The sequence below is a fragment of the Capra hircus genome, unplaced genomic scaffold (genome assembly GCF_001704415.2).
Source record: "Capra hircus breed San Clemente unplaced genomic scaffold, ASM170441v1, whole genome shotgun sequence".
Lineage (NCBI taxonomy): Eukaryota > Metazoa > Chordata > Mammalia > Artiodactyla > Bovidae > Capra > Capra hircus.
The window spans coordinates 1-15,407 of record NW_017189646.1 but is presented as its reverse complement, the minus strand read 5'-3'; the positions used below and the strand labels follow the sequence as shown (position 1 = coordinate 15,407).

General features: G+C 42.7%; 1 protein-coding gene across 1 annotated transcript in view; it reads left to right on the top strand.

Moving 5' to 3' along the window:
- Nucleotides 1-10,071, top strand: part of LOC108634594 (multidrug resistance-associated protein 4-like) — a gene marked incomplete at both ends in the record, with an annotated part of 35,014 nt that extends 24,943 nt beyond the window's left edge. The window contains 2 exon segments of the mRNA XM_018044615.1: nt 919-1,020; nt 9,982-10,071. Of these exon segments, the coding sequence (XP_017900104.1) occupies nt 919-1,020; nt 9,982-10,071 (192 nt within the window).
- Between the last annotated feature and the right edge of the window lie 5,336 nt (nt 10,072-15,407).

The following is a 15,407-nucleotide window of genomic DNA, read 5'->3' as shown; positions in this document are numbered from 1 at the left end:
AAAGCTGGCTTAAGACTCAACATTCAAAGCACTAAGATCATGGCCTCTCGTCCCATCACTTCATGGCAATAAATGGAGAAACAGTGGAAACAGTGGCAGATTTAATTTTCTTGGGCTCCAAAATCACTGTAGATGGTAACTACAACCATGAAATTAAAAAATGCTTACTCCTTGGGAGAAAGGCTATGACAAACCTAGACAGCATATTAAAAAGTAGAGACATTGCTTTATCGACAAAGGTCTATATAGTCAAAGCTATGGTTTTTCCACTCATTGTGTATGGATGTGAGAGTTGGACTATAAAGCAGGCTGAGCGAGGAAGAAATGATGCTTTGAAATTGTAGTGCTGGAGAAGACTCTTGAGAGTTCTTTGGGCTACAAAGAGTTCAAACCAGCTAATCCTAAAGGAAATCAACCATGAGCATTCACTGGAAGGACTGGTGCTAAAGCATCAATACTTTCTTTGGCCACCTGATACCAAGAGCAGACTCATTGGAAAAGACCCTGATACTGAGAAAGATTGAAGGCAGCAGGAGAAGGGGACAACAGAGGATGAGATGGTTAGGTAGTGTCCCTGACTCAATCAACATGAATTTGAGCAAACTCTTGGAGATAGTGATGGATGGGGAGCCTGGAGTGCTATATAGTCCATGGGATTTCAAAGAGTCAGACACAATTTAGTGACTGAACAGCAACAAATACACTATATTATATGATTATATTGATATATACCATGAGATATAATAATAGTATATATTATTCCATACATTATTTAATATGTTCTGATGTGAACTTTATGTACAGTTAGCAAAACAGTATTTAGACTATTCAAAGTTTGCAAATTCCAGGAAAGTGACTATTTTTGTTTGTGCTTTCTTCCTGCAGTTTAACAATCTGTTTTTTTCCTCTTTTCTGTAGAATTTTTTATCACTTGATGAAATACCACAGCTCAACACTCAGCTGCCATCAGGTGGTGAAATGATGGTGGACATGCAAGATTTCACTGCTTTTTGGGATGAGGTAACATATCTTTCTTTTCAAGATCCTGACTGCTAACAGACATGTGTGATATAGATTTATTGGAGAATTTTTAGATTGTACCATGGTGTAAAATGTGACTTGCTCATTAACTAAAAGTCTGTTATAAAATTTTTCAAAATTGGCACTAAGGTTTGTATCTAATAGAGATTAAGTATAAAATCAACCTAAAATGTTTGACATTTTGCTCTCGCTCTCATTTTCAAGAGAGCTCTCAAAGTATTAGCACATTTTGAACTTAAAGTCCATACATTTGTAACGTTAGAATTTATGGAATTGGACAGACAAAATGCAGCAGTGTGGAGTGGGTTAACTAACAAACACGCGACTGGTTGTTAAAGACGCTTTGGGGAATCAGCATACATTTTGCCTTGATTATTAGATCTCTTTATTATTCATAGAGCGAGGCCATGATCTGGATATTTTCTGTGGGGTAGGGTGGGAGCTCCCCCATCCTGAGCTTCTGGATGTTTCCGGATACTTTGGTGGCAGCCAGGGCAGGAGGAGACAGCAGGTGGGCATAATGACAACCAGTGATTGCCAGTTAAAGGACTGCACTGTGTGGCAAGCTGACAGGGAGAACTGATGATTCTAAACACTTGGTTTATTTGTTAGGTTCAGGCAAACAGAAAAAAAAACACACACACACACAAACAAGAAAAACGGGATCTTGTCTCCAGAAGTTGTCAGCATCACACACCCATTGCGTCCCCTTTACCAACTGAAATGCTCCCCCTGCCCCCTGGTTCCCTGGTCCTCTGTGCACATCCTCCTCTATCAGTGTGAATTAGTCAAGGAAACAGAACCCCAGCACAGGAGAGGGAATTCCATGCAGGGAATTAGTTATGGAGATGATAAAAGAGAGAGAAAAAAGCAGAAAGGGAAAAACAGTGGTGTGTGAGGCAATCCAGGGGCTATCAAAGGCAGGAAGCTGCTGCCACCCCCAGGGCTGGAGGACATCTGGGAGCAGGCACCTCCACCAGAGGGTCCACCCTCCAGAGCAGAGCCCAGAGCCTGGGCTGTCAGAGTGGGGACCACGGACCACGTGTCAACTCTGTAGACTCATCCTGTCTTTCATGCCTGTGACTCTGTGGTGCCACCCGCATCCTGTTCACCTGCTTCTGCCTCAGCACCAGCCATCCCCACCGACAACCAATGGTATGTTCCCAGATACATGAAACCACATCCCTGTACCTTCTGTACATGGAAACTCACACAGAGTACCTGACCTTCCCTGATGGTTTCTCCTGCCTTCATATAGTAGATTTGCCTCCTGTTAGGTGTTTCTCGGTGGAGAAGGCGATGGCACCCCACTCCAGTACTCTTGCCTGGAAAATCCCATGGACAGAGGAGCCTGGTGGACTGCAGTCCATGGGGTCGCTAGGAGTCAGACATGATTGAGCGACTTCACTTTCACTTTTCACTTTCATGCAGTGAAGAAGGAAATGGCAACCCACTCCAGTGTTCTTGCCTGGAGACTCCCAGGGACGGGGGAGCCTGATAGGCTGCTGTCTATGGGGTCGCACAGAGTCGGACACGACTGAAGTGACTTGGCGGCAGCAGCAGCAGCAGCAGCAGCAGCAGCAGCAGCAGCAGCAGGTGTTTCTCAGCATAATGCTCTTGAAACATTTATAGAAAACACCACTAAAATTCCACTATAAAGTCCACTCTGTGTGAATGCTACCACATTCTTTGTATGAAACTTGTTAGCAGATTTCTTTAGTTCCCAGTAAACATTAGATTTATTTTAAATCAATTCAGTATATGATACAGATTGTTTCTGCAGTTTTTAATGAACTGAAATAACAATATATACAACAGTTTCTGCCTGTGCAACAAATGGCTATAAGGTAGAATAGGGATTTTAGTTGTACTACAGGCCATGTGAATAAATCAGATGAAAAATTTGAAAAGGTTTCTATATACCTTCTGGAGTAAAAAAATACAAATTGTTAATAACTCAATCAATGATTTTAATAAAAAATTATTAATAACTCAAGATACTAAACTGCTAAAGGAAGAGGGGAAAAGGTTGTGAGTTCTGCTATAAGGCTCTTCTTGTAAAATCTAACTAATTGCATATTATGATTCTGCTAGAGCTGTATTCAAAATTACAGAGATGAGAGCCTTCATTAGCTACATTTTCACAAAAATAGCTTCCATGTTAACATTAATGTGTGGCATGGTTTCCTTGGAGAAGGAAATGGCAGCCCACTCCAGAATTCTGGCCTGGAGAGTCCCATGGACAGAAGAGCCTGGTGGGCTACAGCCCATAGAGTCACAGAGTTGGACACACCTGAAGTAACTTAGCAAAGCAACACAAAGGTATTCCTATCTAGGTAAATGATATTTATGCTATTGCAGCTATTTTTTACCACTTTGGGGGAATGAGAATTCTATATATTTTCAACTGAATCTTATCTCTTATCAGTTCAGTTCAGTTCAGTTCAGTCACTCAGTCGTGTCTGACTCTTTGCGACCCCATGAATTGCAGCACACCAGGCCTCCCTGTCTATCACCAACTCCTGGAGTTCACTCAGACCCACATTGATCGAGTTGGTGATGCCATCCAGCCATCTCATCCTCTGTTGTCCCCTTCTCCTCCTGCCCCCAATCTCTCCCAGCATCAGAGTCTTTTCCAATGAGTCAACTCTTCACATGAGGTGGCCAAAGTACTGGAGTTTCAGCTTGAGCATCAGTCCTTCCAAAGAACACCCAGGACTGATCTCCTTTAGAATGGACTGGTTGGATCTCCTTGCAGTCCAAGGGACTCTCAAGAGTCTTCTCCAACACCACAGTTCAAAAGCATCAATTCTTCGGGGGTTAGCTTTCTTTATAGTCCAACTCTCACATACATGCATGACCACAGGAAAAACCATAGTGTTGACTAGACAGACCTTTGTTGGCAAAGTAATGTCTCTGCTTTTGAATATGCTATCTAGGTTGCTCATAACTTTTCTTCCAAGGAGTAAGCGTCTTTTAATTTCATGCCTGCAGTCACCATTTGCAGTGATTCTGGAGCCCAAAAAAATAAAGGCTGACACTGTTTCCACTGTTTCCCCATCTATTTGCCATGAAGTGATGGGACCAGATGCCATGATCTTCGTTTTTGGAATGTTGAGCTTTAAGCCAACATTTTCACTTTCCTCTTTTACTTGCATCAAGAGGCTTTTTAGTTCCTCTTCATTTTCTGCCATAAGGGTGATGTCATCTGCATATCTGAGGTTATTGATATTTCTCTCGGCAGTTTTGATTCCAGCTGTGCTTCTTCCAGCCCAGCATTTCTCATGATGTACTCTGCATAGAAGTTAAATAAGCAGGGTGACAATATACAGCCTTGTACTCCTTTTCCTATTTGGAACCAGTCTGTTGTTCCATGTCCAGTTCGAACTGTTGCTTCCTGACTTGCATACAGGTTTCTCAAGAGACTGGTCAGGTGGTCTAGTATTCTTGACTCTTTCAGAATTTTCCACAGTTTATTGTGATCCACACAGTCAAAGGTTCTGGCATAGTCAATAAAGCAGAAATAGATGTTTTTCTGGAACTCTCTTGCTTTTTTGATGATCCAGCAGATGTTGTCAATTTGATCTCTGGTTCCTCTGCCTTTTCTAAAACCGGCTTGAACATCTGGTTCACGGTTCACAAATTGCTGAAGCCTAGCTTGGAGAATTTTGAGCATTACTTTACTAGCATGTGAGATGAGTGCAATTGTGTGGTAGTTTGACCATTCTTTGGCATTGGAATGAAAACTGACCTTTTCCAGTCCTGTGGCGACTGCTGAGTTTTCCAAATTTGCTGGCATACTGAGTGCAGCACTTTTGCAGCATCATCTTTTAGAATTTGAAATAGCTCAACTGGAATTCCATCACTTCCACTAGCTTTATTCATAGTGATGCCTTCTAAGGCCCACTTGACTTCACATTCAAGGATGTCTGGCTCTAGGTGACACCATCATGATTATCTGGGTCATGTAGATTTTTTGGTACAGTTCCTCTGTGTATTCTTAGCACCTCTTCTTATATCTTCTGCTTCTGTTAACTCCATACCATTTCTGTCCTTTATCAAGCCCATCTTTGCATGAAATGTTCTCTTGGTATCTCTAATTTTCTTGAAGAGATCTCTAGTCTTTCCCTTTCTGCTGTTTTCCTCTATTTCTTTGCATTGATCGCTGAAGAAGGCTTTCTTATCTCTCCTTGCTATTCTTTGGAAGTCTGCATTCAGGTGGGAATATCTTTCCTTTTCTCCTTGGTTTTCACTTCTCTTCTTTCACAGCTATTTGTAAGGCCACCTCAGACAGCCATTTTGCTTTTTTGTATTTATTTTCCATATTGATGGTCTTGCTCCCTGTCTCCTGAACAATGTCATGAATCTCCATTCATAGTTCATCATAAAAGTTACTTTTAGGAAATCTTGGTGGAATTCTCTTTAAGGTAGAACAGTGTTAGGATACTTTTTAGAAGTACAAAGGAAAATAGAATTAACTCAACTTTATACTTTTTAAGAATCATAGGAAAAGTTTTGGGTGGTTCAAAAAGGCTTTGATTATGTGGATCACAATAAACTGTGGAAAATTCTGAAAGAGTCGGGAATACCAGACCACCTGACCTGTCTCTTGAGAAACCTGTATGCAGGTCAGGAAGCAACAGTTAGAACTGGACATGGAACAACAGACTGGTTCCAAATAGGAAAAGGAGTATACCAAGGCTGTATATTGTCACCCTGCTTATTTAACTTATATGCAGAGTACATCATGAGGAACGCTGGGCTGGAAGAAGCACAAGCTGGAATCAAGATTGCCGGGAGAAATATCAATAACCTCAGATATGCAGATGACACCACCCTTATGGCAGAAAGTGAAGAGGAACTAAAGAGCCTCTTGATGAAAGTGAAAGAGGAGACTGGAAAAGTTGGCTTAAAGCTCAACATTTCGAATACGAAGATCATGGCATCTGGTCCCATCACTGCATGGGAAATGGATGGGGAAACAGTGGAAACAGTGTCAGCCTTTATTTTTTTGGGCTCCAGAATCACTGCAGATGGTGATTGTAGCCATGAAATTAGAAGATGCTTACTCCTTGAAAAGAAAGTTATGACCAACCTAGACACTATATTAAAAAGCAGAGACATTACTTTGCCAACAAAGGTCTGTTTAGTCAAGGCTATGGTTTTTCCAGTGGCCATGTATGGATGTGAGATTTGGACTATAAAGAAAGCTGAGTGCCGAAGAATTGATGCATTTGAACTGTGGTGTTGGAGAAGACTCTTGAGAGTCCTTTGGCCTGCAAGGAGATCCAACCAGTCCATCCTAAAGGAGATCAGTCCTGGGTGTTCACTGAAAGAAGTTATGTTGAAGCTGAAACTCTAATACTTTGGCCACCTGATGCCAAGAACTGATTCATTTAAAATGACCCTGATGCTGGGAAATATTGAGAGCAGGAGGAGAAGAGGATGACAGAGGATGAGATGGCTGAATGGCGTCACCAACTCGATGGACATGGGTTTGGGTAAACTCCGGGAGTTGGTGATGGACCGGGAGGCCTGGCGTGCTGCAGTTCATGGGGTCGCAAAGACTTGGACACCACTGAGCGACTGAACTGAACTGTGCTCATTAGAAAGAAAGCCATACACCCAAGTAAGGACATTTCCTCCAAAGAAACTGGTTGCATCAAAGTCAGCCTTTGGCACAGGATGTGAGGTTATAGATAGTGTGGTGTTAGTTATAGCTGAGAGTGGCTGTAGTGGGAGCTGAGGAGGAGAAGGCAGCGCTGCAGTTTTCATGGTGGTTGCTATGGTGTGTCAGCTGTGTTCACCACCTGGCAGTCAGTAACACTGAAATTATCGGAACAGTAGCTTTTGCCTTTCATTCAATACAAAAGCAGGTAGTATTAGCAGCCTTAGCATCTAAACAGGAGACACAGCTGTTGTGGTTTTCCCAGATTTCTGGTGCTGGAGAGGTGAGCCTGAGGGGCTGCGGCATTGGGGCTCTCGTGGTGGTGGTCAGTAAAGCTGGATGTGTAGTTACATTCAGGGCCACGGCAGTGCCCTGAGCCATGGTCATCACACATTATGGCCAGGCATCCTGCGCCCAGAGCAGCAGGTGGGATAGCCTCAACATCACGTCTTCCGTGCAGGTGTTCAAGTGGAACCGGGGTGCCCAACTCTATGTCTGTCCTTCTGTCCCCTACACACACCCCCACATTGTGTACAGATGTCCACTGAATTTCTTTTGTATCAAACCATGTAGCATTTTCGGAGAAGGCAATGGCAACCCACTCCAGTGTTCTTGCCTGGAGAATCCCAGGGACGGGGGAGCCTGGTGGGCTGCCGTCTATGGGGTCGCACAGAGTCGGACATGACTGAAGCGACTTAGCAGCAGCAGCAGCAGCACCATGCAGCATTTTAAAATGGACTATTTTGTTCTTTCAAGAGCTGAATATCATGTTCTCAGACTTCTTGCCCTTAGTACAGAACACCCTGTCCTGTTGTCCTGACCTTGCCTATGGAAGGACTGTGCCCCTTGCTGGCATCATTAGTAATTAGGGGCTGTCATAGGTCATAGGTGAGAGAGCCCTTGAAATGGGGAGAAGCACAGACATTGGGAGTTTTGGAGAGAAGCTGAGTCTGAATGAAACCCCTGCTGGGTTGGGAGGCAGGAGATAGACATGAGCTCTGTAACCTTCTCAATATACAGCCAGGTGGGCAGGTGGGGAAGGTCTCAGCTTTAATATAAATGGTCCCAGGGACTTCTCTAGTGGTCCAGTGGGTAAGAATCCACCTTCCAATGCAGTAGACTCGGGTTCCACCCTGGTTGAGGAACTAAGATCTCATATGCTCTAGAGCAGCTAAGCCCACACACCGCAACAAAGACCCAGTGCAGCCAAAATAAGAAAAAAAGCAAAATAAAGGTTCTGTCGGGGCCTCCAGATCTCATGGGACAGGGGTTTTGAACTGTGTCTGCAGAGTCAGGGCTCAGCTGATGGTGTTTTGTTGAGTCAGTGTCCCCTGAGCCTGGATAACCAGTGGGGGAGGGCACCAGTGCCTCTGAGCTGCCGAGTGCTGCCCCCTTCTGGGCATCCCAGAGCAGTGCCGGATCCCAAGGCCTGAACAAGGAGGAACTCAGTGTCTGGCCCTGACGGACTGAGGGCTGTGATGGAAAGCTGATGTTTGTAGGCAGTTCACTATTTTGTAGTAATAACTGAGTGAAAAGTAGTAAAATAGGAATCCTAAGTTTCAGGCAGGAAGAAAGAAGTGGAGAAATTTTAAAAAGCTTAAAAAATCTTTCTCATGTATTAAAATCTAGCTTTTTATTGATAGATTTTTAATTCTTAAAATCTGGAGCAAGCTTTATTTTGGTGATGAAAATTCACTGTCAATTTTTTTAGTATGTGAACGTTTTTTAATCAGTTCAGTTCTTTCCAGAAAAAAAGTTCAATTTGAAGATTATCCAGACTTTTAATGAATCATATGGAATCATTGTGTGTGTGTGTGTGTGTGTGTGTGTGTGTGTGTGTCTTTCTTAAACATAGCAGTTACTAACGATTCTCTTAACATTTAGATATGTAAAGATGTACAGACACCCTAAGTCTTTCAGGAATATGACCCGTGATTGGCATGGTGGTACTTTTCCTTCTCCATCATATTGGACTATGCACTGTCTCGTGTACATTCATGTTTTTTGTTTTCCTTGTAGAGAAGCATTTTATTGCTCCTGTATAGCCAGAATAGGTAATGCATGTATCACATATAAAATTGAGGTTTTATCGCTCTGACACATGATGTTATAATTAATTTATTTATTCTTCATTATTTTGTTGTTGGTGTTAACATTAGAGCTCTCGTTATAATTAGAACTCTGACCATTACTTATAAGAGTTAATTTAGCATGAGTGACTTCTTCATATAAAGTGCCCTTTTGCTTGCTGAGCATTACTGAGGTTTATTCTATATCAAAGGAAAATGGAGAGATTAGTGATTTCAAATTATTTATTGAAAGACCAGGCATGCTAGGTACTTCTGCTGCCACCTTGTGAAGATTAATGAGATAGACAGGTAAAACCAAAGGTCATGATGAAAACTTATAAATGATTAAAACCCTCCCCCTGAATATTCTAAGTACATTATATTAATAAGTTTGTGTGCATCATGCAGTTTGCATTTCAGGCAGGTACTCTGTCATCTCTACTACTTAAATTCTGTGGGTGTCCAGAGCTGTGTCTGTATGGAAATCTGGTGGAAGAAGATATCTTCCTAAAGGCAATTATAGCTGCTTCAAACCCCAAAGATATAGGATTGGATGAAAAGGCCTCCAGGACACAGTATCATAAAATAGGAAGGATAAAAAATGTGGGCTATGCTGCTGCTGCTGCTAAAGTCGCTTCAGTCGTGTCCCGACTCTGTGTGACCCCATAGACAGCAGCCCACCAGGCTCCCCCAGTCCCTGGGATTCTCCAGGCAAGAACACTGGAGTGGGTTGCCATTTCATTCTCCAATGCATGAAAGCGAAAAGTGAAGTGAAGTCGCTCAGTCATGTTGGACTCTTAGCGACTCCATGGACTGCAGCCTACCAGGCTTCTCCGTCCATGGGACTTTCCAGGCAAGAGTACTGGAGTGGGGTGCCATAGCCTTCTCCAGTGGGCTGTATTAGCATGAAAGTGAAAGTTACTCAGTCATGTCTGACTCTTTGTGACCCCCATGGGCTATACAGTCCATGGAATTCTCCAGGCCAGAATACTGGAGTGGGTAGCTATTCCCTTCTCTAGGGGATCTTCCCAACCCAGGTCTCCTACATTGCAGGCAGATTCTTTACCAGCTGAGCCACAGGAGAAGTCACCAGGGAAAATATATTAGCATATCAATGACTATTATATTATTTTCAACTACTTTCTGAAGTAATTTGTGTTACTTTGTTGAAATGAGTGTGTTTTTATAAACTTTAATTTGCAGGAATCAGAATCACCAACCCTAAAAGGTGTTTCGTTTACTGTCAGACCAGCTGAACTGTTGACTGTGGTTGGACCTGTGGGAGCAGGAAAGGTAAGTTGTGATACCTTTTGTCAGTTTGACGCAACACTGCACCTCCTGTTAAATTCTCAGAGTGGAGCCCAGAGCTGACGTGTGACACGGTTTGAAATGGGTGTGTGCTTGAACAGTGTCTTTTGGGGCTCCAAAATCACTGCAGATGGTGACTGCAGCCATGAAATTAAAAGACGCTTGCTCCTTGGAAGAAAAGTTATGACCAGCCTAGATAGTACATTCAAAAGCAGAGACATTACTTTGCCAACTAAGGTCTGTCTAGTCAAGGCTATGGTTTTTCCAGTAGTCATGTATGGATGTGAGAGTTGGACTGTGAAGAAGGCTGAGCGCTGAAGAATTGAGGCTTTTGAACTGTGGTGTTGGAGAAGACTCTTGAGAGTCCCTTGGACTGCAAGGAGATCCAACCAGTCCATTCTGAAGGAGGTCAGCCCTGGGATTTCTTTGGAAGGAATGATGCTAAAGCTGAAACTCCAGTACTTTGGCCACCTCATGTGAAAGAGTTGACTCATTGGAAAAGACCCTGATGCTGGGAGGGATTGGGGGCAGGAGGGAGAAGGGGACGACAGAGGATGAGATGGCTGGATGGCATCACTGACTCGATGGACATGAGTCTCAGTGAACTTCGGGAGTTGGTGATGGACAGGGAGGCCTGGCCTGCTGCAATTCATGGGGTTGCAAAGAGTTGGACATGACTGAGTGACTGAACTGAACTGAGAACAGTGTTTCTCTAGGTGTGTTCTATAGAATGTTAGTTTGCAAGGAGGTTTCATGGCCAAAAAAGTCTGAATAAACGCACACTGTGTTTTCCTTCTTTTTTTTAATTTTTATTTGTTTTAAATTTATTTATTTTAATTGGAGGTTAATTACAGTATTATATTGGTTTTGCCTTACATCAATATGAATCCGCCTGGGTATACACTTGTTCCCCATCCTGAACCCCCCTCCCTCCTCCCTCTCTGTTCCATCCCTGTGGGTCACACACAGTTGGGAAACTGCTTGTGGGGAGTTTGGCTGTTTCAGTGAAGGAAATTATTAATGCGATAGCTGTTCAGGATAGACGGAGACAATGGGGACTTCTTTTTGTCACAGTGGCCCCTCCAGGAAGTCTGGAGGTGGTGAAGGCTCTTCCCAGAAGCTCTAAGCATTTCTCACGTGACTTTTATCTGGTCCTGTCAGTGCACATGTAAGTGAATGTGCAGGCATGTGGTAGAGCTTAAACTACAGATGTGAGCCAGACCCCGATGCCTCTGCCTTTCAGAGGGCAGCCAGATTCTGAAGTGAGACAGATATGCAGGCAGATTATTTCAGTGCAGTGTGATGAGTTCTCTGATTGTGTGGACATAGACATGCCTCTTCTGTGTGTTACAACAGATTTGAAGGACATGTGTACATGCACTTAGTCTCCTGTGTTTTTCACAACAAAATACAGAAACCTAAATGTGGGATTTGTACAGGAGAGGGAGATGATTACCTCTGGGATGGACTTTTTTAAAATATTTATTTATTTATTTATATTAAAAAAAAATTATGTATTTATTTTACGTTTTTTAAATGTATTTATTTTTTTAACTGGAGGATAATTGCTTTGCAATATTGTGTCAGTTTCTGCCATACATCAACATGAATCAGCCATAAGTATATGTCTGTCCCCTACCTCTTGAACCTCCCTCCCACCTTACACTCCTCTAGGTTATTACAGAGCATGAATTTGAGCTCCCTAGGCAGACTGGTTCTAAATAGGAAAAGGAGTACGTCAAGGCTATATATTGTCACCCTGCTTATTTAGCTTATATTCAGAGTACATCATGAGAAACGCTGAGCTGGAAGAAGCATAAGCTGGAATCAAGATTGCCGGGAGAAGTATCAATAACCTCAGATATGCAGATGACACCACCCTAATGGCAGAAAGTGAAGAGTAGCTAAAAAGGCTCTTGATGAAAGAGAAAGAGGAGAGTGAAAAAGTTGGTTTAAAGCTCAACATTCAGAAAACGAAGATCATGGCATCTGGTCCCATTACCTCATGACAAATAGATAGGTAAACAGTGTCAGACTTTTTTGGGGCTCCAAAATCATTGCAAGTGGTGATTGCAACCATGCAATTAAAAGATGCTTACTCTTTGCACCCATGAAATTAAAAGACGCTTACTCCTTGGAAGAAAAGTTATGACCAACGTAGATAGCGTATTGAAAAGCAGAGACATTACTTTGCCGACTAAGGTCTGTCTAGTCAAGGCTATGGTTTTTCCAGTGGTCATGTATGGATGTGAGAGTTGGACTGTGAAGAAAGCTGAGCGCTGAAGAATTGATGCTTTTGAACTGTTGTATTAGAGAAGACTCTTGAGAGTCCCTTGGACTGCAAGGAGATCCAACCAGTCCATTCTGAAGGAGATCAGTCCTGGGTGTTCTTTGGAAGGACTGATGCTCAAGCTGAAACTCCAGTACTTTGGCCACCTCATGTGAAGAGTTGACTCATTGGAAAAGTCTCTGATGCTGGGAGGGATTGGAGGCAGGAGAAGGGGACGACAGAGGATGAGATGGCTGGATGGCATCACTGACTCAATGGACGTGAGTCTGAGTGAACTCTGGGAGTTGGCGATGGACAGGGAGGGCTGGCATTCTGCAATTCATGGGGTCACAAAGAGTCGGACACGACTGAGTGACTGAACTGAACTGAACTGAACTGAGGCATGATGGACTTTAACTCTTTGACCACAACAACCTCAGAGTTCTCTTAATTAATAATCTTTGTATGTATCTTCACACATTGCTTTAAGTTAAAAAGAATATTTATTTATTTGGTTGAATTGGGTCTTAGTTGCAGTACATGGGCTCTCTAATTGTGTGTGGGCTTAGTTGCCATGGGGCATGTGGGATCTTAATTCCCTGACCAGGGGTCTAAGAAGAGCCCCTGGCATTGGAAAACAGATTCTTTTTTTTTTCTTTATTACCTGGGTATAATTATTAATTTTTTAAACTTTTTATTTTTATTGGGATATAGTCAACTAACAGTGTTGTGATAGTTTCAGATGAACAGTGAAGGGTACATTTCAACCATACATGTACACATGTATCCATTCTGCCAAACTCCCCTCCCATGCAGACTGACACAAAGCATTGAGTAGAGTACCATGTGCTATATAGTAAGTCCTTGTTGGTTACACATTTTAAATGTAGCAGTGTGTACCTGTCTATCCCAAACTCCCTAACTATCCCTTCCCTACATCCTGGAAGGTGGACTTTTAATCACTAGACCACCAGGAAAGTCCCCACATAACTTTTTAAGAACAAGTATTTGTCAAGTAAGTGATACCCAGATGCAGGAACAACTGCATTAAACATCAGATACAGAAAGTACGCTCAAACTACCGCACAATTATACTCATCTCACATGCTAGTAAAGTAATGCTCAAAATTCTCCAAGCCAGGCTTCAGCAATACGTGAACCGTGAACTTCCTGATGTTCAAGCTGGTTTTAGAAAAGGCAGAGGAACGGGATCAAATTGCCAACATCCACTGGATCATCGAAAAAACAAGAGAGTTCCAGAAAAAACATCTATTTCTGCTTTATTGACTATGCCAAAGCCTTTGACTGTGTGGATCACTATAAACTGTGGAAAATTCTGAAAGAGACGGGAATACCAGACCACCTGACATGTCTCTTGAGAAACCTGTATGCAGATCAGGAAGTAACAGTTAGAACTGGACGTGGAACAACAGACTGGTTCCAAATAGGAAAAGGAGTACATCAAGGCTGTATATTGTCTAACTGCTTATTTAACTGCCATGCAGAGTACATCATGAGAAACACTGGGCTGGAGGAAGCACGAACTGGAATCAAGATTGCCGGAAAATATAAAAAACCTCAGATATACAGATGACACCCCTCTCATGACAGAAAGTGAAGAAGAGACATTACTTTGCCAGCAAAAGGTCCGTCTAGTCAAGACTATGGTTTTCCAGTGGTCATGTATGGATGTGAAAGTTGGACTGTGAAGAAAGCTGAGTGCCGAAGAATGGATGCTTTTGACTGTGGTGTTTGGAGAAGGCTCTTGTGAGTCCCTTGGCCTGCAAGGAGGTCCAACCAGTCCATCCTAAAGGAGATCAGTCCTGGGTGTTCATTGGAAGGACTGATGTTGAAGCTGAAACTCCAATACTTTGGCCACCTGATGCGAAGAGAAGACTCATTTGAAAAGACTCTGATGCTGAGAAAGTTTGAGGGTAGGAGGAGAAGGAAACGACAGAGAATGAGATGGTTGGATGGCATCACCGACTCGATGGATATAGGTTTGGGTGAACTCTGGGAGTTGGTTATGGACAGGGAGGCCTGGTGTGCTGCAGTTTATGGGGTCGCAAAGAGTCGGACATGACTGAGAGACTGAACTGAATTGAACTGAACAGAAAGTACACATCCTGCTGGTCTCTTCTGCTAGTGAAGGATGTTAAGTATTCTTAGTATTTGCTGAGTAGAGCACTTATGTTGGAGAAACTCAGGCGGTAGATTGTTCAGTTCACTGCAGTGATTTTAGAGCCCCCCAAAATAAAGTCTGACACTGTTTCCACAGTTTCCCCATCTATTTCCCATGAGGTGATGGGACCAGATGCCATGATCTTAGTTTTCTGAATGTTGAGCTTTAAGCCAATTTTTTTCACTCTCCTCTTTCATGTTCATCAAGAGGCTTTTTAGCTCCTCTTCACTTTCTGCCATAAGAGTGGTGTCATCTGCATATCTGAGGTTATTGATATTTCTCCTGGCAATCTTGATTCCAGCTTATGCTTCTTCCAGCCCAGTGTTTCTCATGATGTACTCTGCATATAAGTTAAATAAGCAGGGTGACAATATACAGCCTTGGCATACTCTTTTCCTATTTGGAACCAGTCTGTTGTTCCATGTCCAGTTCTAACTTGCTTCCTGACCTGCATACAGATTTCTCAAGAGGCAGGTCAGGTGGTCTGGTATTCCCATGTCTTCAGAATTTTCCACAGTTTATTGTGATCCACACAGTCAAAGGCTTTGGCATAATCAAAGAAAGCAGAAATAGATATTTTTCTGGAACTCTCTTGCTTTTCTCCATGATCCAGCAGATGTTGACAATTTGATCTCTGGTTCCTCTGCCTTTTTTCTAAACCAGCTTGAACATCAGGAATTTCACGTTCACGTATTGCTGAAGCCTAGCTTGGAGAATTTTTTAGCATTACTTTACTGTGATGAGGCAAGGCATTCGGCATTGCCTTTCTTTGGATTGGATAACTTGACCTTTTCCAGTGTGCCCACTGCTGAGTTAAATTGCAGCACTTTCACAAGCATCATCTGTCAAGATTTGAAATAGCTCAAACTG